Raw genomic sequence first — 26,047 nt, forward strand, 5'->3', positions numbered from 1 at the left:
ATCTTTCTTCTATCATTGACAGTCCCTCTAGGTTGTGGGCTGCTTGCCTGTGTTCCTGAGAAGCATCTACGGTACCAGTCTATAGAGTGTGTTTTCTTTAGTGAATTACCGGTATGTTTACCGGTAATAAACTTGCACTGTTTTATGTATATGTTTGATTACATACAGCCTTGTGACAGTTTTCCTGCATGTCATAAGCATTTGAATATAAATTAAAATGTTAAAATCAAATCTGATATTGTTTTACCTTTTATTTGGTGTGTGGAAGGTGTGCGGAAGAGGGGGTAGTCTTATATGGCGAGTATATAACAAACTCTGTATTTTGAGTGGAAATGTTAGGGGGTCGTCTTATACGCCCAGTCGTCTTATACGCCGGCAAATACGGTAAATGGAAAAATCCAGAAATAATTTTTAAGTTTTAAATTGCATATTCTTCTAAGGAGTATGATGAACTACATCATACCCAGGGACATGAATCATCCCTTTGTGCAGAATCTCCACACTGAATACAATCCCCACCTATTGGTCACTTAGCCTTCTCAGGTATCAGATCCACTGTCCTGGTATTGCAATGCTTGTGCTCAAATGATCCTTACTTTATGTAATAATGCACAAAAGTAGTGATACTGGCAATTTGGCTATGCCAAAGAGAAAACATGAAGTGCTTCCTTTATGTGAGAAGATATGTGTGTATAGGAAAAAACATAGTTTATATAAGGTTTGGTACTATCCAGTTTCAGGCATCCACTGGGGGTCTTGGGGTGTATTCCTTACAGATAAGAGGGGACTCCTGAATAGGAAAAAGCAGGGTGATGTGATACTTCAGAAGATTTTTGGAGAAAAAATATCCCATATACATGGCTTATTAAATTCCAGGAGAAAAATAATGAGAGATGTGGTAATACATATAAATTGGGATTAGATCATGGGAGACCTTGACTATTAGATTGAAACTTCTTAACATGACCCCTAGATTCTACTTCTTTCTGTACTACTACCTATCTCAGTCAATAGTGATTATCTGAGCCCAGTTATCCAGGTGGGATCTTTAAGTGTCTTCCTTCAACTCTTGATCCATCAATGCCCCACTCAGCTGACACTGCACTCTATACTCCAGTCACACACTAAGTTTATTTGCATTTGGTACTTCATTCTCTTTGTAGTTAGTTGCTGTTAGGACTGTAGAGAAGGGGCAGTACTTTATATACTTTTGTCTCCTTCCAATACCTTACACATACTAAATTAAAAACCAAACAAACCGGTTGATACTTTCATGACCAGGGGTCTGGAGTTTTCTCACTAGGCCATCAAGAGCTATTTAGTGAGTTACAATTAAAATACTTGAATATATATTCTTGTTCACTTGGGAGTATTAGTGACTGATAAGCTTCTAGAAATAGGCTTGATATATAATGTTTAAATTTTGATAAGACATTTCATAAACCTACAGATGTAGAGGGCCAACTGTATGCATTTTTCTATGCTGTTTTATATAAGGGACTTGAGCATCTGAGGTTTTTGTTATCTCCAGAGGGTCCTGGGACCAATCCACTGTGGATACTAAGGGATGACTGTTAAGTTTTGGGGGAGTCAAAAGTTACATGTTGATTTTCAATTGCAGTGGGTTGGCACCTCAACTCTCATATTGTTTGAGGTTCAGCTATATAAAAAAATGTTTTCCCTATTTTCCTCATATATTCTTACTATTTAATTTTTGTGTTTAGATCATGAATATGTTTGGTATTTATTTTTGTATGGTGTGAAGTGGGGGTCTTATAAGGCATGTTATTCTTGTATTCATAAGTAAACTTTCACTGCAATTTCTATCTTGTATAATTTTTCAGTAATCTCTGAAAAGTGAAATGGGGAAGGAAGGGTATGTTATTTTGAATACTTCTGCACTAAACTATCCTTTCAAAGAGCAACATTACAACTATAATTTCATTAAAATGAGAAAAATGCAATTATCAGTCCAGGTTTTAGGAAGATGACTGATAAAATTAAGTGGCTGATTAGGACATAAGGTAGGAGCAGGGTTGGAGCTAGAACAAAGGTGGGGAGAAAGGAAAGGAAAGACTAGTTCCAGAGGCTAAAGGTGGACGTCGAGGGACCATAAAGGAGAGAGCAAAGAATAACAGCAGAAGAATATGTGAACGCTGTTAACTGCCGTAATTCCTAACAAAAATGACACTGTCAATTTCCAGTCATTAATAGTTGGTGTGTCTTTCATTAGAGGAAAGTAAAGAGAAAACATGAGAATAAAATGAACTTGTAGAATATTCATTTATAACATCAATACCATTCAATTTGTTTTCCTTCTCTCCTTCTAAAACTACCCAAGAGTGCTCCCTGCCTAAGAAATACCTGCATCATTTTTTGCTAAGCTTTTTTCCAACTATGATAATTAAGCTCTCCTTTGAGTTTTTACCTGTGGTCATATGTGTTTCTATGACAGAATACACTGTTCCTAAAGCCGCTGCTTCCCTTTGGGCTCTCATTCTACTTCTTTAGCATGATATCTGTCCCAGGAGATTGTAGTCCTCCAGAGTGGGGACTGAGTCTGGTTCAACATCAGTCCTTGGCTCCAGGAGGAAGCTCAGTCTATCGCTAACGCTGGCCCAGGCTGAATGAATCATAGTGTGCAAAGTTTCTTAGCTAAAGAAGAGCTCCCTCCTGAGACCTCATCTAAGGCCTACCTAGAGGAGCCTGGAACTCTCTCCTTCCTATTTCTAGAAAACATGGACAAAGAAGAGTAAGATTTGGCAGTCAGAAAACTTATATATACTAGTATATATACACATACATACTAGAGGCCGGGTGCACGAATTCGTGCACGGGTGGGGGGGGTCCCTTGGCCTGGACACTGATTGGAGCCATCTTGCCCAGTCCTGATTGAGGCTGGCTGGCCAGGGGGAGGAACCATGGGAGGTTGGCCAGCCATGGGAGGTTGGCTGTGGGAGTGCACTGACCACTAGGGGGAGCTCCTGTGTTGAGCGTCTGCCCCCTGGTGGTCAATGTGTGTCATAGCTACCAGGTGGTCATCCAGTTGTAATAGTTGCTTAGGCTTTTATACACAACACACACACACACAGACACACACACACACTAGATAACAACTCTGCCTGTGGCCTGATCACCCCCAACTTGCCCCGCCCCCACCCCCCGCTGGCCTGATCACTCCCAACTGCCCTCCCCTCTCGGCCTGATTGCCTCTAACTGCCCACTACTTCTGGCCAGATCTCACCCCCAACTGCCCTCCTCTGCTGGCCAATTGGTTCTGATTGGTTGGTTTCTATTCCAGTCAGCGTCAAAAACTCTGCCTCCTAGGCAGCCATTGGTTCCTCACAGTTCGCCCAGATTTGGTTCTGATTGGTTGGTTTCTATGCCAGTAAGGGACCGCAGGAGGGCTCCAGGGCATGTCTGGCCTGTCTCGTTCAGTCCTGATTGGCCGGACCCCAGCAGCAAGCTAACATACTAGTCAGAGCATCCACCCCCTGGTGGTCAGTGTGTGTCATAGTGACTGGTCAAAGGGTCAAACACTTAGCATATTAGGCTTTTATTACATAGGAGATATATATATATATTAAAAACTACATACATACACATATATGTAGTTTAAAAACTACATGTATATATATGTAGTTTTTGAAGCATTTTTTGATTGATTTCAGAGAGGAAGGGAGAGTGAGAGTGAGATAGAAACATTATTGATGAGAGAGAATCATTGATCGGCTGCCTTCTGCACACCCCCCACTGGGGATGGAGCCCACAACTGAGGCATGTCCCTGACTGGGAATTGGACCGTGATCTCCTGGTCCATAGGTCAACATTCAACCACTGAGCCATGCCAGCTGGGCAGAAAGCTTATATTTAATTACTTAGGCCTGATTCACATATTTGACATTTTCTCTTTGGTATCCAGAAAAATGAACCAACCTGCTTTATTTGCCTACAGCTGATTTTTAAAACTCTGATTTATGACACATTCACATATCACCATTGTAGCAGCATTTAGATCAGTGTTCAACTGGGAGATCCTAGCTGCTAAAGTCAGGGAGATTAACGGGTTCTTTTTTTGAATTATTATTCCTATTGTTTCCTATATGTTAAAGTTATTTTATTACACAAAGATATATGTCCACTGAGATCAGTCTGTCTAGATAACAACATGTGAACCTTAGGACAGGTGGACTTATTTCTTGGAACTTCAGTTGATTTTAAAGACTACCTTTCTGTATCTTTTCTGGCAAAAATATAAAAGTAAAAATAAAAATCTACTATTCCTGATTGCAAGAATCCTCCAAACTGAGAATTGAAAATGGTCACGGCCAAAAATATTAACTAAAGATTCTGTGAATTGAAAAAAAAAGTACGAACTTGTTTGATTTAATTATAAAACTTAGCTCTTTGGATCTAGCCAGGATTTTCATGATACCTGATTTTTTATAATGAAGCAGCCAATAAAAAGCATCAATAACTTAACTTGATAGCCATTTTCTTTTATCTCTTATCTTACTTTATTTAGCTTTCTACTAACAATATATATATATATTTTTTGCATTTCAATGCCAATTTTCAAAAGTTAGAAGGAAACATCAATGTGAGGCTATTTGGGTCAGGAAAGGGCTTCAGCAGTGATTACTGTCTGACAGCTCTTCTGCTCAGGCTTTTGTCAGTAGTTCTGAAAGGTATTCAAGCAGAGATGCCGTAGGAGGAACTGTCGCGATTTTCAGAAGCCGAACAACATATAATTTTGTTGAATTTGCATTCAAATAAATGCTAGCTTAAAAAATGCACCTGCTTGTTTCTATGACAATAGGCATCGCAAAATGGTGCTCATATAGATTGATGATGACTGTCACCCCGTTATAGCTATTATTTTCTTCCTTGAACAATTCATCTAAGTCTTCTGTTACCTATTACTCAACCATTTGAGATGCCTCAGTAGACAAAACCATGTCACAGAAGTTTTAATGTGTGTTTTGCTAATACTACAAAGCCAAAAGACACCATTCTGTTGTTACTTCTGAGACAACATCTATTGACTTTGCTAATTGGATAATCAGCATTCTTCTGTGATTCAGTAGTAAAATATTTTGTATCAGCAAGCACAGGATTCTGTGGGGTACCTCTTAATCAATGGATACTTCAAAATACTGTTTTTAATAAAGTTGATTAAAAATATATTATCATCTATTTTTATGAATATTATATAATCTGGAAACATTCAAATCATTATAAATATGCATCTTAAAAACATACATAATTCAAAAACTAAATTTTATTTTTTTGTTTTATACAGCAATCACTATAACTATTCAAAGAATTAGACTTCTTCAAAACATGATGCCATTATGCATTTCTATGATAGATTATCATAGAAATTATAATAAAAATTAAATTAGTAACAAATGTATATACTACCTCATATAAAGTGATGACACCATATGTTTGAATTGGTTCTCGCCACTGAAGAAATATCTTCTCTTCAAAGGTACTTCCTTGGATGGATTCAGTAGGAACAGCACCTGGCACTAGAAGGGGGAAAAAATAATAAATGTTTAAGTAATAAACCAAAAAAAAAAAAAAGAGTTTTCTAGACTTGATAGTTAGTTAACTCTCTATTGAGGCACAATATTTTAATAATCCATAGACACACTGACTTTAAAAAAAATCTGAAATTCAAAATCATTTTGACTATACTGTCCTTATAAAGAAAAAAATTCCCTCATTTTTTTTAAAGTTTGAATCAATTAGATGAGTCAATATCATCTTTCATATGAGCTTTTGAATTCTTCAAAAATAAATTAATACATCCACAGAGAAATAAGAATTGCCACAAATTGCTTGTAAGAGTATAAAATGGTATAGCCATTGTAGAAAATAATGGTTGTATTTACGTAAATTTAAGGAGGCCGGTATCATACAACATTAATAACTCAAACTCCAGGTATATTCCCTAGTAATATTTGTGTACATAGTACCAGGAGACATTCACTAGGATGTCGACATAGCAGCATTTTAAAACGAAGCCAATAAAATTGAGTAAACCAAAGAGTTTAATAAATTATTTCATATTCACACAATAAAACACAAAAATGATTGAAAATAATAACAGCTTTATGAAGGACCTGATACTTGAGGAGAACAGGGTAGCAGAGAAGGTGGAATTGAGAGGCAGCCATGTAGAAAGGTAGGTGGTGGATGACAACGGGAAATGAGGAAGAGCCCAGGATAAAAAGTGTGGCATAAAGGACCAATGCTGGGGTGACATTTTTGCAGAATGAACTGCGGTGAAGTAGTCAGTAATTTTAGAGCATAAGTCAAGAATACAAAAGACCTTGAAAGTCAAGACTTGAATAAAGAGAGTCATTGAAGGTTCTTGTGTAGAGAGAAACAAGATGCAAATATATTTAAAGATGAGTTTAGTGAGTGAGTAGGGGGGCATTAGAATGGGAAAAAGCTGGGACCACAAAGAAAGCACAGAAATTATTACAGAAATTTCAGTATAAAATGATGAGGATCTTAATATAGGTTGTGGAAGTTGAGAGACACGAGCAATCTAATATCATGGAAGTAGAAACAATAGGAGTCAGGACCAAATTAAACATTGAAATGCAAGGGAGAAAGGGTCAAGAGATGACCTATTGACAATGCTGACACCTTCATTCTTACTTCATGGGAGATGAGGAAGAGTTGGAGAATTAGAAATAGGACTTCCAGTCTAGCTCTGACTCACTATATAAACTAATACTCTTAACAAAAGTCCTATATAATAAAAGGCTAATATGCAAATCAACTGAATGGTAGAATGACTGATCGCTATGATGTGCACTGACCACCAGGGGGCAGATCTTGTTGCAGGAGCTGCCCCCTGGTGGTCAGCATGTTCCCACAGGGGGAGTGCCACTCAGCCAGAAGCCAGGCTCATGGCTGGCAAGCACAGCAGCAGTGGTGGGAGCCTCTCCTGCCTCTGCAACGGCACTAAGGATGTCCAACTGCTGTTAGTTGGACATCTTCCGAGGGCTCCCGGACTGAGAGAGGGCACAGGCCAGGCTGAAGGACACCCCCGCCCCCCGAGTGCATGAATTTCATGCACCGGGCCACTAGTAATTGTAATAAAACCACTATTGGACAGCAACCGACTATTTTAGGTATGGAAGAACTTTATGGGGATATACAATAAAAGAGAAGGATGTGGGGTGAATGCCTTATTTCCACATTTTTCTCCTTTAGCAATATGCATGGTATTGTATAGGCAATAAATACTTAAAGCATCTTTTTAGCTCTTTACATGAAATAGTAGTGTCATAAATATTAAATTTGTTATAATTAATCACCAAGATCATAATCAGCTACGTGAAGAAACAAAAAAGGAAAAGTATATGTTTCCCCAGGAATAAGTAAGTATATTCATTTAATGAGCTTTCCAAGTTCTTTTGAAACTTATTCTGATGCCTGACAAATTAACTCCAGGTCAAATATATGACATACTACCACTGTATTTTATGTGCTGTATGAACATGTGATTGTACATGAGAGTCACTTGTATAATCAGTATAAAAGGACATTTACATCCATGCTATGATGTTCAAGGTATAATTTTACTATTTTAAGTTATTTTAGAGATTAATTGTATATTCACTTTATTGATGAGTTTCTGGTAATGTGCATAGTATATTAGTTAAGTTCTTGTTTATTAAGGTAATATCCAATTACAACATTGTTCCTATGGGAAAATATGATCTATTTCATGACCAAAAACCTAATGAGGTAATTTCTCAGCACTACACTGAAAAGCAAGGGCAGCCTCTCTTTTGGGCTAAGTTTTTATCTGAACTATGAAAAGTGTTTCAGAATGCCTTTTAAAAATATTTAAATATGCATTTCATATAAGTAATAATATAATAATAACTCTTTAGTTCAACATGATAATAAACCTTGAATGAAGAGCAATATAGAGTTATTTTACATAGAAATGTGACTATCTGACTCATAAAGAATTAAAATACACTTCTACTTCTTTATTCCCTACTCCCTTTTTAATCAGTGCTTAAGTATACAAAAGCATAGATACATGTTTATATTTTATTATTCAACACAGTAAATAGTTCTTCCTTCTATTTTCACTATAAATATCTCAATTAAAAAAAGAAACAGAAGCTGCTTTCTTGAGAGGATATGGATTTCAGATAAACATATTTAAAAGTACTCACGATCTTCATCTGTCTGTACTATGAGTTCTTGACTTTCCTTCCTTCCTTCCGGATTCATGAGGATGAGTTTCACACTAACATTGGTATATGGTGAGAGGTTAGTGATCGTATGTTGAGGGTGTGAATTATCTGTGTCCCAGCTTACTTCTTCTCGCACCTGTTCTTGTCCTCCTACTTGGTAACAGTAGTGGACTGTGAGATTGTAACTATGGCAACGAGTCACATTATATCCAAATGGCTCCCAGCGGATAGTGATTTGTCGAGATTTGACTTCTACCACTTCCAGTTTTCTTGGGCCTCGCATGGGATCTATTTAGAAAAGAAAATAAGGGAAAAAAAAGTAAGATAAGTGAATTTTAAAAGATCTGGTGAAGTTCAGATGTCACAGATAGTCCTACTTGTCCCCAATATCTGGTCTCCTCTTCTTCTGGAGTAATAAAATTCTTAAATTTTATCAGGGTATAAGTCCACTCACACTAAAGCCTAAATAAAATTTCCAGCTTCTCCCGCAGATTTGGCCATGTGCCTGCATTTTGGTGAAGGATGAAAAGATGAGAAGTTAAGAAGAGTTTTTGGGAGGGTGCCTATAAAGAAGGGGCTCACCATCTGTGTTCTGTCTTCCTTCCTATTAGTGGACTGAGGACAGGGTATTTGTTGCTCATGAAGCTATGATGAAACATGAGGCTCTTACACATTAAGAATTCAAAGCAATGATGAAAAATGAGCTACAGTTCCTGATAATCACTGAATTACCATACCAGCTTTGAGCTGCCTACTTCCAAATTTTTCATTAGAGATAAATAAAATGCTTTTCCTCTGGGACTCTGCTATAAGAAACCAATCTTTTAAAAAAATTAAATTTATTGAGGCAACATTGGTTAATAAAATTATATAGGTTTCAAGTGTATAATCCTATATCATCTGTATATTACATTGTGTACCACTACCCAAAGTCAAATCTCTTTTCGTCACCATATATTTGACCCTTTTTACCCTTTACTACTTCCCACTCCCCTCTGATAACCACCATACTGTTATCTGTGTCGATACATTTTTGTTTGTTTCTTTTCCATATCTGTTATTTGTTACTTTCAGTTTTATATCCCATATACGTATAAGTGGAAAAATAATTCAATCTAAATGTGAAGATATGTATGTTATATATACATATACTTCAAAAAATTTATTTATTTATTTTTAAAATATATTTTATTGAATTTTTACAGAGAGGAAGAGAGAGGGATAGAAAATTAGAAACATCAATGAAAGAGAAACATCGATCAGCTGCTTCCTGCACACCTCCTACTAGGGATGTGCCTGCAACCAAGGTACATGCCCTTGACCAGAATCGAACTTGGGACCTTTCAGTCAGCAGGCCGACGCTCTATCCACTGAGCCAAACCAGTTAGGGTTAAAATTTAATTTATAATTATATAGTTGGAAAACATAAGAGTAAATGCTTGAGAATTCACCACAAAATAATATAATGATGAAAGAGCATAAACTTCGGAGCAGAACTCCAGGTCTCTTGAGTTTTGATTTGTATATAGTTCATGCAGTCAATACTGAAGTATTTCTTTCCCATCCCTCACAATGTCTTAGTCTGAGCTCCAGACACATAGTTTCAAGCTTAGAAATCTAAATGGCATACAAGGAATATAAGCATTTTGAATGGGTTTAAAGAAAGAATATATACAGAGAAAGCTTAAACTTGTTTGTGAAATGAAGATGAAGATAGAATAATACTAAAGACATAATATTTATTGAGCACCATATGCTATAGATTTTTCTAAAAGCATTCACTTTTTATGATTTGGGGAAGAACCTAATCTAAAATGAGGTGCTTTGGTATATTCATAAATACATTTGATCCATATATTTTGATTTTTCTTTTCCTGAATTGTGGCCATCATATATGAATTTAAAGTGATCAACAACAGGTAAGGAATCTATAATAATAAAAGCGTATTATGCTAAGTAGACTGAACAGACGAACAACCTTCTGGATGTCATTTTGGACGTCCATCTGGATGAAGCCATGGTGGTGAGGGCCGAAGCAAAGGCAGTTAGGGGCAATCAGGCAGGTGGGCGAGCAGTTAGGGGCAATCAGGCAGGCAGGCCAATGGTGCGGAGGCAACGGTTCCAGATTGTGAGAGGGATCCCTGCGGGGATCGGGCCTAAACTGGCAGTAAGACATCCTCCGAGGGATCCCAGATCACATGAGGGTGCAGGCCGGGCTGAGGGGCCCCCCTACCCCAATTCATGAATTTCATGAACCGGGCCTCTAGTATTAAATTAGCATGAAAATTTGAGAAATAATCACTACCGTTTACTGTGTGTGCTCTCATGAAATGAATTCCTTTATATATATTCTATGTTCCTCAAAACAATCCTGTGGACTAAGTACTATTTCCCCCGATACACAGATTTTTTTTTTAAAAAAAATCATGGCAACGTCAGTTCAATAGTTTGACCAGGATCAAAATTTGATGTTAGCACCTGAATTCATATCTGTCTGACAACTAAACAGATGCTGCTTTGACTCTACTGCAGAGTTTCTACCAAAAATATGAAGAAGATAATAAGAAATTAGGATGGTAAAGATACCTAAAACATGACCAAAGAATATAAAATACAATAAATATCCCATGTATTTAATCTTGGGATAAATGCTGAAAAGAATCCTCTCCCTTTTCCTAATTCCTGAGAAGAGGGCTCCCAGGACATGTCCCCTCGCTCAGCTTTCTCAGACAACCCTCCCTATCTCTGCAACCACTGGAAATTTTCCTGGACAATTACTGATTTCCATTTGTGCATACATTCTTCATTATCTCATCATTTAGAACCTAGAGAGAATTTTGAACCACCCCCTTTCCCTGCAACCTCCAACAAATGAAAACATCCAAAGTGAAATAATGTTTTGGTTTTATATATGCGAGTGGGGATTCATCGGCCAAGTATCTGCTAAAACCACAAAGTGAAGTTGATAATGATTGCTCATGCTACTCCATCCTGCAATAACGTGAGAAACCAAGGCCAAGTGAGATGAAAACAGCCCCAGAGAAACTGGAGTGGCATTCTCATGGAATGTTCCTTATTACAAAATTAATTTTTTATACTTAAGTTACTAGTGATAGGGAAAATGTCATAAGTAAGCTATTCAGAAATAACCTTGAAGGTTTTTTTCAGTCCAGACATTTTTCACAGTGTAAAGGAAATGTCTAATTTTATATAATGCTTCATTAGTTGAATGTTTATAAAAAAATTTTAATAAGCTCCAGATCCCATATACATAAACAAATTAATATGCATCTCTGCCTCTTTCCTTATTAATCACAGTCTCTGCGAGGACCGTCCTTAAGCATTTTCCTAAGGTTTTCATCAATTTTACTGACTAATAAAATAACTAAGTGCTTCAAATATCAATTTAAACAAGCAATGCAGTTCTAACTTAATTTCAATAGAAAACTACTTTCCACTGTATAGATAAGCCTGTATCATTTCAGTATTCCTTAGCCAAGAGAATACACACATGAATTAAATACTAGGATTTAAAAAAACCAAAGGTACTGGTCGTTTTTTTCTTTTAAAACACACTCTCTTCCTCTCTGTTATTACCTCTTGGAATTAGATCATGGTAAAATTATGAAAGAAACTTCCCATAAATTTTCCAAGTATAATAGCTAAACCCAGCACAAAACAACCCTCTCTGTGACCAAGGCCCCAGGGTCCCTACTGTCATGAGTGTTAAGTTACAGATTTGATGAAAAGAGGCTTGTACTCACTGGCCTCACTCATCTTTAAATGCTCAGTTAACAAAAAGAAATGATTTTACCAAAGCTTTCCCAAACCTAATGTTTCCACTATGCCCTTCATGGGCCTTTGCCTATAGTATAGTTCTGTTGCATCTCCTAATAGGTCAATATTGGCAGGATCCAATCAAATCAACAAGGTAAGGGATAAATGCTACTTGAACTGATTCTTTTTTTTTTTTTACATTTATTACTGTATTCTACCATTTACTTTTTAAAAATTGTTTCAAGTATCACATATGTCTCCTTCTTCCCCAACCGCCCCTCTCCCCCACCGCTCCCACCCTCCAGGACAAGCCCCGACCACCCCAGTGTCATTGTCCACTGGTTATGCTATATGCATGCATACAAGTCCTTTGGTTGATCTCTTACCCCTCTCCCTGCTCCCCTGTCTTCCCTCTGAGGTTGGATGGTCTGTTCAGTGTTTCTTTGTCTCTGGATCTATTTTTGTTCACCAGTTTAATAAATGGTGCTGGGAGAATTGGTCAGATACATGCAAAAGAATGAAACCAGATCACCAACTCACACCATACACAAAAATAAACTTGGAATCTTAAACACTCCTCCCATTAGTCAAAAGCTTAAGAGAAGTTGGTTCAATACCACCGTGTGGATAACAGGCCCACCTTAGATGAAGAGCTGTCATTTTTATTGTCAGGGCCCAAAGGCTAGAATTAAATGAGTTGGGAGAATGGCATCTGGTAACATAAACTGTGTTGCCAAGTACCTGTGATAACATCTTCCTTCGGTGATAGCACTGATAGGCTAAGTTCATTGACTAAGGGAATCTGACAATCCTTTCAACTCATCCTTAGCAAACTGCCGGATTTCATTGCATCTTTTTTTTTTAATCTTTTCTTCTGCCATTCTACGAAACTGAGCTCTGATATAGCAATGGTTTACAATGGTTACATCTTAAGTTAGTGTTTTATAGTACCTGTACCTTCTGTCAGAACCATTTCTATTAGTGTATTGCTAAACGTGAAGGAGGCATTCCACAGGGACAATTTACTCTAGTGACTTGGACTGATGATCACTGAAGACTTTGAGGGCCATCGCTGTAGAAATATATCCCTATTGTAGGGAATGAATGGCAACTTCATAATCAGAAATGGGTGATTTCAGTAGGCTGATTACAACTCATGCTGCATTTCAGGGAGTAGGGTACACACTGCCAAAAAACCTTGGCCTACTATTACTACCATTCTATGTGTGCAAAATAAGTCTCTTGGAGTTAGATAACAGGGTAATAAATTATATTCACAGGACTAATACTTGTAGAATATTTGCTTCCCTTTCCTCACAATCCTAAAGATGCTAAAAGGATGTGAGTCTATTCCAAGGATGTGTCACTTCACACTCGCACCCTTGGCCAACACTGTTATGGGCATAGTGACAGCCCCCACTGGCATGGAGCATGCGGTCTGACCTGGGCCCACCGGCTGGATAACAGCCCACCAGAACATCCTCTCGAAGGAGAACAATGGCTGTCATGCCTAAGCTTAGTCAGGAACTTCTTACCAATTCCCCTACTGGCCAGCAGCATTTTTTATTATGTTCTATTTCTGTGAGTTTGAGTCAGGTTTCAAGCACAGAAATCTGACAGTTGCAGCCATGACCCCAGGGAACCAGCACGCCAGGTTCTAGCCTCCAGCACTGTAGCATCCTATTTAATCGGTTGCCCTGGCTCCTTCTACATTCATTCCTGTTTTTTCTATAAATCAGAGAAGAAGCTGACAGATAGGATCAATTTCCATTGCAGGTTCAATTCACAGCTCATTTCTCCGGAACCCTGCACGTTTACCTTCTATTACTACTAGAGTGCTTTTTCAGAAGCTCAATTCAGAACTTGTGAGAGATATTTGGGTGTAATTTGAGGATCCTGTCATTAATAATAAAAAACACAGATTGCAACCAAGGTTTCCACTAACAGGTTTCTCTTCTGTCCTTCTTCATGAATTATCTGGAGGTCTATTACAACAAAAGGAATGACCAGCAGAGTGGCATGGTGAACCCCCTTTGACACCTGCAGCTATTGTATTTCTGCCTTGCCAATTACACAACAGAAGGCGACAAAATAATAAAATGATAGCTTCATTTTCTTTACTGTCCAACTAAATCAAAGACAATACCTGATTAAGACAATATTATAGCAGCATGCCCAATCATCAATATTCCTAAGCAGCAAGGAATTAAATTCCACGTACATGATGGCACTATTTTTAAGTGAAATAGCTGTAGTTTTGGTTTATCAGTCAATGTTTTCCAGGTTGTAAAAAGTGCCCTTTGTCAGAGAAGTTGAAAATTCTGAGATATACCAATTCTACTTCTTTAAATCTTTATTGTTGAAAGTATTACATATGTCCCTTCTCCCTGCCCCCCCTCCCCCCACTGACCTCTTCTAGCCCACCCCTGACCCCCACCCCAGGCCTTCACCACCCTATCGTTTGTGTCCATGGGTTATGTATATATGCATACAAGTTCTTTGGTTGATTTCTTCCCTCCCACCCACTCTCTCCACCTTCCCTCTGAGATTCCACATGCTACTCTAAAGGCATCTATAGTCCTGTGACATAACTGAATACATTAAAACTTGTTATAATAATTATATGAATTTGAATAGTCCCTCCCACCAAAACATTTTTACAGATATTACATGAATACTTTTTACATAACTATTGTATCATAATTAGAATCAATAAATGTACTTGAAAAGTCGGTTTTTTTCTTAACTGTATCACCCAATCCTACATCAATGAATAATTTATTCCTAAATAACAAATTGAATTTCAAAAGTAGTACTAATTTAAAATATGAAAAAAACAGTTTTATTGAGTAAGTGAATGAAAGTGCAGCAGCGCCTAGCCTTACTGAAAATCAAACATTCTACTTTATTTCTTGCTTTACAATGGACATATTCTTCACAATATCTTTCATGTGTTCCAAGTGCTGGTTGAACTTTTTCTAAATCAGAAAGATAAGTAACCTACTACCCCTGTTGCTGGGAAATGGACTATCCACATATGAATTATATTGGTCATTTACATTTTGATCACAGTAGAAAGCTGGAATTCCTATTCACATTTTACGGGCATGTAAAGGATTACCTTACATAACAAAGTGACTCAGACACACACTACGGTGAGAATGCAGACCCCCTCAGGCAAGAGTCTAATAGACACTCTGCACCCGAGTGACCTGCGATGCCCTGGAGGAGGATTCTCCAGCGGCGTTGGGTGACCCTGAAAGAGCAGTGTGTGCAAACGCTGTGCTTAGTTCAGTTTGTCCACTTGAAAAATAAAGTAAAGGAATACATTTTTGGTTTCAGGGGAGTCACCAAGGTGCTTGGTTTCAGGATAATTTCACCAAGTCTTTCAGGATAACTTTCAAAAAGAGTTTTCTACTTTAATGTTCTCACTGAAGGGTTTGTTGAATGGCAGTTGGAAAAAAGAGGCAGTAAAAATTTTACTATTGGTACCATCTGAAATAAAGAAATATGAGCATTGATAAAGTACCCAAATGGTAGGAACATTTGTCACACTGTATTTTGCCTGAATTTTGATTAATTATACAAAGTAACGCCAGGAGTCCCGCAATGGTTGAAAGATATTATTCTATAGAACATGAAGTATTCTTCTTTGTTGGTTTTAATTTAAGGTTTTTGAAATTTTAAGTAATAAAACTTTAAAATACATTGAAAAGTACAACATCAATCACTGTTGTACATACTAACATCAAATGTTAACATTTTGTGTTTTGCTTCAGATCACTTTTTATGAAAGAAATAAAATATTGCTGATATAAATCCTTTCCACATTTCTGCAGGCTATCCCAAGGTTATTATGTATCATTCCCAGACATGTCTTTGTACTTTTATTACATATATCTGGGATGGTTAAAAATTTAGGTAATTGCTACCATTTTTTTTTTTTTTTGCAACTTGAGGTTTCATTCAACATTAGCTATTCTGAAACATAGATCTTGTTTAGAGTTATAGATAGGTCAGATAGATCATTTAACTGGTATATAGAAAGCCATTAATACATGAACCAGTTTACTATTATTCACTCCAGCATTGAGGACTAGATAGAGTGAGTCTACTTTTTCTCTATTACAAGCAGTGTACAATAAGCATCCTTGTATATTATATCCAGTTGGCCACAGTTTCCCTGAAGTTCAGACAATAAGTAAGACTATTTGGCTTTTACACTTTGCACATCTTTAAGTGTACTAGATAATATTAAATTGCTCTAAAAAAAGAAAATGATGTTCAGATGTTTCTTTTTCCCCAAAGAAATTTTATTTTAAGGCTCTAAGCCAGGGGTGGGCAAACTTTTTGACTTGAGGGCCACAATGGGTTCTTAAACTGGACCGGAGGGCCAGAACAAAAGCATGGATGGAGTGTTTGTGTGAACTAATATAAATTCAAAGTAAACATCATTACATAAAAGGGCACGGTCTTTTTTTTTTTTTAGTTTTATTCATTTCAAACGGGCCGAATCCGGCCCGCGGGCCGTAGTTTGCCCACGGCTGCTCTAAGCTAAAGTCAGTTTCTGAGGATAGATCTTAAATTTTGGTACTGGTTCCAGTAAAATGTGAATAAACAGAGTCTGCATCATGTATTTGACATAGCTTTTGAAATTAAAATATACTATGTACAGAAGTATTTCTTTCCTCAGCTATAGCAATTCTGTTTAACAAGTGTTCATGTCAGGTCTCTCTTCCAATAGCTGCTCCTCATATCATATCATATCATTACATGTGTTTGTATCAAAAAAATAAAATAAAAAATTCACTTATCAAGAAGAATTAGATAAATTGATAGGTTATAGATCTCTAAAATAATCATTAAGATTTCAGATTACAAAAAAAAGCATACACGCCATTTACCATGAAATACTCTCTACTTCAAAACAACTAGGTCCTTAATATGATAAATATATATATATACACATACTATATACTTACGTAAACATATACATACATGTAGACAAATAGACACGCATATACACAGATACACATTACACAAACTAAAAGTTCTTAGAGAAGACATTTTTAATGAACAAAAACTTAGGATAAACCAGTTCACCAGTAAATGTGCGGTGAGGTAGGCATGTTGACAGAGGTTGAGGGATATTTTTTTTCAGCAACCTAATGCCATTCACTAATTTACCAGACCTCAATATTCATACACACACATAAAGTACTTAAATTGCATTTTCACAGAGTTTCCAAATCAACTAGTAGGTACTCCTCCCCAATCTTACCATTCCCTCATGCTGTAGCCAGAATGCCATTCCTATGTGACATTCATCTGAATCTAAGGACTTTTATTGTTGGCCCTTTATCATACAAACCAAATAAAAAACATTTCCATTAGTAAACCAAAACTATCAAACAGATCACATACCATTCTTACTTTCTGTACTAGTCAGGCGAATCTATCTGCTGTATTCCATATACATTTTCTCTCCAAATTAATATCTCTGCTCTCACTGACCTATATACATGCAGCAATAGTCACCGTTCACCTGCCAAAAAGTAGCTTTTAATTTCTTTGAATATTGCATCAAAATCAATCTCTCTATGACTGTTTCTTTTTAGTTAAAATAAAAACTCAGAGACTTTTATAGACCCACATGGTCAAAACCCTAATGTTCATATACTGATTTGATTTCTATATGTTTTATTGCATTCTATAACAATCAAGTTTATTGAATACAGACACCATGTCTAATAGAAATGCTTTACAGCGGTTCTCAACTTATGGGTCGCAAACCCTTGGGGGTCAAACAACCCTTTCACACGGGTCACCTAAGACCATCGGAAAACACATATATAATTACATATTGTTTCTGTGATTCATCACTATGCTTTAATTATGTTCAGTTTGTAACAATGAGATTGGGGGTCACCACAACATGAGGAATTGTATTAAAGGGTTGCAGCATTAGGAAGGTTGAGAACCACTGCTTTAGAAGATGTCTACATCTGCTAATCAACACATTTAATAAAAGAATGCTAACATAAAATAATAAATATCCTCCATCTAGCTCAGCTCCTCTGTTCTCATAAGTCAATTCCGGAAACATCTCCGTTTCTCCAGTATTTACCAGTGTTCTGTGCTGTGACTTGCACCTGTTTTACTTTATCGCTTTAAAGGAGTCATAGTATAAACGTGGCTTCCACTAACCACGGGAATGGTCCATTTTTTGCCTGAGCTCCTTGGTGACATTTCCGAAGTGTAAAGGTCATTGCTGTAGAAGGAACACTACTGCTATACAGCAAAATTAGAATCTTCAATTGTTTCGATGCACTGGGATGAACAAATTGCAATTCATCCTATAGATGAACTTTACAAGAAAACTGTTGTATGAAATAAAAATAAGTCTGTAGTAAAAGACTTCCTTGTATTTATTTCAGACCATATAAAATAGGAGGAGGCAAAATGATTTCCAAAGAGTTCTTCAGAAGTGTCAGAAATTGGACTGGAATGGGTTTTGACCTTTTCTAACCCTCATAAAGCAGTGATACCCACAAAAAACCTCAGAAGTTTAGATCTTATATTTTACCCAGAGCAATGGTTTACCCAAACCATTCACTCTTCATTACAGAAGTCAGGTGATTAGTGTTGGAGAAGAGCAAATCAAATACAATTTAGTTTTACCTACAGTAACCATTCTCTCTAGGTTAACACTAAGCAGGTAAATCTTATTTAATTTTTTTAAACTGTTTAGAGCCTCCTATTTTGGTATTTACAATCTTTTTATGATTGCCTCGTAAACTGTTTTAAGTTATTTATGAGTTTGGGCAAATGGTATCACAAAATGCCACACTCAACTATGCTAAAATTATTCTTCTGTGTTTTCATCAACAACTTGTTTTAGAAGGAGCTTTCCTCAATGTAAAATTGCATATGATTGATAAGATTCTGTTTAAAACCCTAAGTTTTCCATCCTTCATATCTTCCAGGGAAACTGGGAGAATGGAGGGTAGAAAGTCCAGTTCTAGAAGGTTAGAGAGCATGTTGCTTGCATCTCACTGAGAATTTTAGTATCAGGACACAAAAAGGAATAGACAGTTTCTTTTATTTTAAAAAGATAAGAAAAAAAGAAACGGAAGTTCTAACTTAAAACTTAAAAAAAAGCTTGATTTTTTTTAATCAAGAGTAATAAAAAGCTGTGGTATATTCACACCATGGAATACTATGCAGAAGTAAAAAGAAGGATCTCTTACCCTTTGAGACAGCATGGAAAGACCTGGCGAACATTATGCTAAACAAAATAAACCAGTCAGAGAAAGACAGGTATCACATGATCTCACTCATATGTGGAATCTAATGAACAAAATAAACTGGTGAACAAAATAGACCTAGAGACATAGAAGCACGGAACAGACTGACGAATCTCAGAGGGAAGATGGGTGTGGGGGTGGGTGGGTAGAGATTAACCAAAGAGTTCATATGCATATATGTATAATCCATAGACACAGACAATAGTGTGGTGAAGGCTGGGGGGTGGGGCATGTGTGGCCTGGAAGAGGCCAATGGGAAAAAAGTATTTCAACAATAAAGATAAATTTAGTAAAAATATTAAACAAAAAAGAGTAGTTTGCCTCACTGTTGAGTTATCTCCAGATTTTGCTACTAAATTAGCCCTGGCTTACAGTCATTATACCTTAAAAGTAGTTTTTGAGTGGGATTGACTCAATTTTTCCACCTTTCTGTCTTTTCTATGTTACTTTTCAAACCCTTTCAAATATTAAGTCTTAGCTTACCATGAGAAAGCTCAATTTTCTATTTAAAAAATGGAAGGCAATATGAATTTTTCGATTGCCCTACATGCCAGAAAATCGATCAATTATTATTGAAGATGTACTGACTCACAGCCGTTTATTCCAACCCACCTGGAGGCCTGTCATCTGCTTCATGTCCCTTAGAGAACAGTCTATTACATTCATTTAAGAACAACTACCCCAAACTTCTTTGAATGAACTTTTGTCTCCTGATTTCATAGCACTCGGAAGAAGTTCTAGACATCTCTTCTCCACTGTCCACGGAAATGAGGAGGGGGTGGGGTCACAAGTCCCTCAAGATGCCCTTGCCATTTCATGCACTGACCTTATTGCTCCCACCGCCCGAGAGATTCTAACATTCAGCTCTCAGCGGGGAGAGTGCTGGTTAGGAATCAGGGTAAAGGGGAGTTTTATAAGCTCCCCCTGAAGTAATCTGGAGACCACCCTTCTCCCACGTGGTAAAGAATGCCTGAGATACAAACATGAGCACACATATACTATGCCACCTGGAGAAGTACACGGTGTGACAGTAATAATACAGCACACTTTTGTTCTTAGGTTGTTTGGTGCTATCTTTTCTTTTTTCTTAACTTGCTGTGTTTTTCCAGGTATTGCTTTCTTGAATAAAATCACAAGGGAACTATGACAAATAAAGATTATTATAATAGCTAATTCCTCACTCAACTTGTGAAAATAAATTTCAGTTCACTAATGTAGATTTCTATTATTTTAAATTCTGCTTACTTGTCACAGAAACTTAAAAAAAGTACCAATAAGTATGCTTCCTTTAATATTGCTTAGAAATAACTTAAAATTATGGAATATATTGAATAATTTGTTGTTTTAATTTATCTTTATTGTTGAAAGTATTACAGATAACTCCCTACATCCCCCATTAACTCCCTCCAACCTGCATCCAGCCCTCCCATTCTTAGGCCTTCACCACACTATTGTCTGTGTCCATGCATAGAAGTTCTTTGGTGAATCTCTCTCAATCCACCCCCACCTTCCTTCTGAGATTCATCAGTCTGTTCCATGCTTTTATGTCTCTGGATATATTTTGTTCATCAGTTTATTTTGTTCGTCAGATTCCACATATGAGTGAGATAATGTGATACTTGACTTTCTCTCAATGGCTTATTTTTCTTGGCATAATACTCTCCAGGTCCCTCCATGCTGTCTTAAAGGGTAAGAGATCCTTCTTCTTTTTTTTTTTCAGCTGCATAATATTCCATTGTGTAAATGTAACACATTTTTTTATCCACTCATCTACTGATGGGCACTTGAGCTGTTTCCAGAATCTTAATAAGGCAGGTCATTCATTTGCCATCTAGTGTTCAGTTTAGTTTAAAATACTTATAATTTATACATTTTGTAAATTAATTATACATTATATCAATAACCCATCAGATAATACTTCTAATGGGTTGATATAATAAAGAGTAAACTCTAGCTTTATTATCCTTTCTGAAGTTGAATTCTTAGTGAAGAATAAAATCTTTCAAAATTGAAAACAATCTTTCTTTGATCTAGTGCTCATTTTCCTGCATTTGCAGATGCTTTCTCACTTCCTATTACCTCATAGCAAGAACACATGGTGGGTTAGACTTACTTGAATGGGATGAGGAGGAGGCAATACTTAGCTTTGACATGGAGGTTCAGGAATCTAGATTTTGAGGAGAGCTGTTTAATATGATCTTATCTATGCGTTGAATGTAGCAACTTGACAAACTAAACGGACTACACAGGGAATAATGGGAAGTTCTGTTCCTGAAACTAGATCATCTTGTGGGGTAGGGGAAGATGAATAAAACAAAACAAAAATAATAAATGGTGTCTTTGGAAAAAACATAGATTTAAGCAAGGACACTACATCATAGAGGACCAAGAGCTGCTTAGATTGGGGTTTTGGGAAGGGGTGGTGATAAGTCATCACACTTCCTCCCCCAAGAGCTGCCCCCACACTAAGTTGGGAATGAAAGAAAAATAAATAAATACAAGTCTAGATACTCGGTGGATACAATATAAAATATAGATGGGAGATAGAGAGAAGATATGAGATAAGTAGTAGTCTCAGCTACGCATAAATTTGTTGAGGTTTTAGGAGGCCAATACCTAATAGTCTGCCTTCCCTTTCAGGTTTTTAAAAGAGACATAGTCACCAGAGAAGTAAAGATCATACTGTTAGACTCATTAATGATAACAATGATTGAAGAAAAAGACTTACATCTGTGCCCATATAAACTTTCTTTTAAATTCTTTCTTACTAGTCCTCATTTAAACTCTTTTTTTCCATATCTGTTTTGAGCTTTAATTAACATCATAAAATTTACCCATTTAAATTGCACAATTCAGTATTTTCTAGTATATTTACAGAGTTGTACAACCACCATCTAAGTTTAAAACATTTTCATTACCCCTAAAAGAGACTCCATATGCTCTATCAGTTATTTCCCATTTCCCATCAATGCCACCACCTCCAGCACAGATGATGTGAACGAACAAAAAAAAATCTAAATTAACTACAAGAAAAAAAATCAACATAGCTTTTTTCTAATGTAAATAAGAATAACAAGCATATATGTTATTAAAATATTGCCATAGGACCAAATAATGGAGAGATAGAGAGACATTTCAGGTAGAGTGAACCATATCAATGACGACACAATGTCAGGTGATCACATAGCACAACTATTCAGCGGATTGAAACAGTGGTGTCAGGTTAGCATCAGGATGTGCTAACAGCAACTATCAAGGTTCTAGGCATAGAATGGAAAAATCTCAGTCATTTTAATAAGGAAGGAGGTCAGGTACTGCAATAGATAGGCATCTAGTTGCCTGACATGGGATATAAGTTGGCATTTAATCTGATCAGTTATCACTGGGGTAAAACAAAATTATAAGGCAGCCAGAAGCAAAGTGTCTAAGTACTGAGCCTCATGCCCTCTTCAAATCTCCCCTGCATGAGGTCGATAAAGGTCCTGGAGACAGTGTAGGGTGATGCCTATATCTGAGCTCAAGTGGGCCCAGTTATGGGGAGAAGAGATGTGATGAGCTGGTGAAGCCGATACAGTGACCAGCCTGTTAGCCGCAGAGTGGAAGGGAGAAAGCCTGGAGGAAAGTCAAAGCTGGAGATTCTTACAGGATGACTGTATTGGCAATGGTAAACTCAGCCTGTACCAGGAAAATGGCAACATGAGAAATATCTCAGAAACACAAATCATGGGAGATGGTTGGTTAAATAGTTGGAGTGGGACAGTTGGGGGGGGGGGGGCAAGGGACAGGATGTGAGAAATATCTCAGAAACGCAAATCATGGGAGATGGTTGGTTAAATAGTCGGAGTGGGACAGTGGGGGGTGGGGAGCAAGGGACAGGAAAGGCTGCAAAAGTGACATACTGAAGACAGTCTTGCCAAGACAGAGCCCAAAGGGAGAAGAGCTTGGACTGAAATGTGTGTCCAATATCCACAGAAGGAAACTGGGATGCCACTTAAAATGAATCTGCAGCTCAAGGTCACGGTGGAAGACTTGGAGTTTATGTGACTGTTCAAGCCTCTGGTATAGAGGGTGATTTCAAGAAAAAGCATTTTAAAAGAAGAGAGGAATAATGAAAAAGACCACTTTAGCTGAACTTAATTTTAACCTGATTTTATGGTTTTTAAAAAAAGATATTTCAAGGTATTTGTCCTTCCATATGAAACTGACAGTAATATTAAAAGTTATAATTTTTAAGCCATTCATTCTTTGATATATATATGCCATTTTCAATAGGTAATTTTACAATAGACTTTCCTTGAATTAAAAAAAAAGATAAATAAGTTTTAGTCAAGTGAAGAATTTTCAGCTTTGCACAAGAGCCAACTGGTATTTGAATTTTTATATTTGATACATATTAATAGCTATACATTTTAGAGAATGCTTCATTTAAATTCTAATGTATTTTAATAAGGAATGAAAGAATATCACCCAGTATATTTTTTTTCTTAAATTACTCCTAGTGCTTGATTACTCCTCTACAATCAAAATCATGTCTTACATATGAATGATACAAAACAAGGCTACAGCCTGCATGTCTATAAGAGAGATTTTAGCTGCTTGTTTAAAATGACATACCTAGCTATTCAGTAACCACTTTCTAATAACCCCTTTCATTTCCAAATCTACTTAGCCATCAGGCAGCAGTAAGGGAGCAAGCTGGCAGCAGTTTTTACAACTGCACATTAGTTTTACATTTCATGACAAGCTAATTCTAGAGAGTTCTAAAGAAAGACAAGCATGGGCTCTTGTGATTTTCTTTCCTTTGCATGAAGGAAACATGTGACTTGCTGCTAAACGAAAGATAAAAGGCTACAGACATATACTTTTCACATCATCCTTATGTCAGTGACAATTTGCCCCAATTGTACCCCAGGTGCTACGTTACATACCTAAGTCAACAAAAAGTAACTAGCTGAGAATTACTCCTCAACCCAAACAATGGAGTTATAATGCAGAGGTTCAGAATCCCAACCACAACTGGAGTTGAACATAGTATGATGATGGGATCCTCATTAGGAGGTCATGGGTTTAAATGCTGTGCAAACTTACTGGAGAACTTCAGTATACACATTTTATTTTATTTTTTTAAAATAGTTTTATTGATTTCAGAGAGGAAGGGAGACGGAGGGAGAAATAGAAATATCAATGATGAGAGAGAATCATTGATTGGCTCTATACTGAGGTTCGAGCCCACAGCTTGGGCATGTGTCCTGACCAGAATCCTGGTTCATAGGTCGATGCTCAACCACTGAGTCATGCCGGCCAGGTAACTTACACATTTTATAATGCAGAAATATAACCCCACTGTATTAGAAATGACAAATATGCTTGGCCATGTGAATTTCGTCACAAAAGGGGCTTTCTGATGCAGACAAACTCAAGCCAAGCCTTATACCTGGTATTAAATTCAAAACCCTATCAAGTGTCAAGTGTGTGAATATAGAGCACCAAATAGCTGAAAGAGTAAACTGATTTTCAAGGCATTATTTTAGCCAATCCATGGTCCACATCTGAGCAATACTTTACTCTCTTGGTTTAGGCTTTTAAAGTTGCCATGAAAATCGCCTGGTAAAATGATAAACCACGGTATAAATCTTCTCAGGTTTTAGCAGCTCCATCCTCCCAGGAAAGCACAGGCACACATGTTGTTTATAATGCTTTACAAAAATAAATGGGTCTGCTAGTTCATACATCCGTCTGAAGAAGATGTAGCAGGATGTTCTTGCTATCACTGCAGTCTATTGCTGCTGACAAACTGCATTAATTCTAAGTCATTATCCCCAACAATATTAGCTAAATCAAGAATTTAAGACAGGACTTCACTGAACCAAAGTGACAACACTGGTGGCCATATAAATCCATACTAGAGAAATGTTATCAATTAATGCTACATGGCTAAATAGCAGAGTTAATTTTTTCAACATGAATACAGTCTGATATGTGTAACCAACCTGAACCAAGGGATGTAGAATGAAATCAACTTTGGCAACTTCATTTTCAAATGCAAGAACTGATAAATGAACACTACTCTCCAGATCAACTGGTGAAATAAACTTTGAACTGCTCAGTGCATTCAGGCCCAGAATGAACAGAAATAGCTCTTTCACTGCGCAATTATGTATTAACCATTTTAAATATCTGGCAACAAAACAGAATAAATGAGAGATGTGAAAATGGAGAAACGAGATTAAAAGGAAACAAATGCAAAGAAATTCCCTTTTTAATTTTTGACTGACTCATATTCTCTCTGTATTTCTCCACAAAAATTATCCATATCATTGTTTTCAAAAAGTCTGTGCTTCTTTTCTTCTAAATCCTACCACTACCCATGACCTTGAACTGTATCTTCGTCCTTCAAGCCAGCTTTTGGTTGACTTGCTTTTTTACAAATAGCACACATACTGCTAGCCCAATGCAACTGTACACAATACATGGTGCAGTCGTTGGCTCTGGACCTGGGGCATAACCCAAGTACAAAAATAATTCTGAACGGGAATGCTATCTGGGTGAGAATGTGGAGAGCAAGAATCATACTCGGCTGCCATACATCACAACACGTGGTGCATATTCAGAGAAAGCACGCCAGCCAGCACCTGCTCACTTCACAAGCTGAAATACACTCCCCTGAGTTACTGCTGAAATCTGGAAGCTTGGGATAGGTCACTCAGGAGGCTAAAGTGAGAAGAA

At 37.0% G+C, this 26,047-nt stretch overlaps 1 protein-coding gene across 3 annotated transcripts in view; it reads right to left on the bottom strand.

The window, feature by feature from the left end:
• Nucleotides 1–26,047, bottom strand: part of PTPRM (protein tyrosine phosphatase, receptor type M) — a 466,311-nt gene that overhangs the window by 256,105 nt on the left and 184,159 nt on the right. For all 3 annotated transcript variants that reach the window (XM_006763285.2, XM_015563601.1, XM_006763284.2), the window contains exons 7-8: nt 8,217–8,525; nt 5,425–5,534 (exon numbers count right to left, since the gene is read on the bottom strand). In XM_006763285.2, the coding sequence (XP_006763348.1) occupies nt 5,425–5,534; nt 8,217–8,525 (419 nt within the window). The remainder of the gene's footprint in view (nt 1–5,424; nt 5,535–8,216; nt 8,526–26,047) is intronic.

This window comes from Myotis davidii, unplaced genomic scaffold, assembly GCF_000327345.1.
Source record: "Myotis davidii unplaced genomic scaffold, ASM32734v1 scaffold78, whole genome shotgun sequence".
Taxonomy (NCBI): domain Eukaryota; kingdom Metazoa; phylum Chordata; class Mammalia; order Chiroptera; family Vespertilionidae; genus Myotis; species Myotis davidii.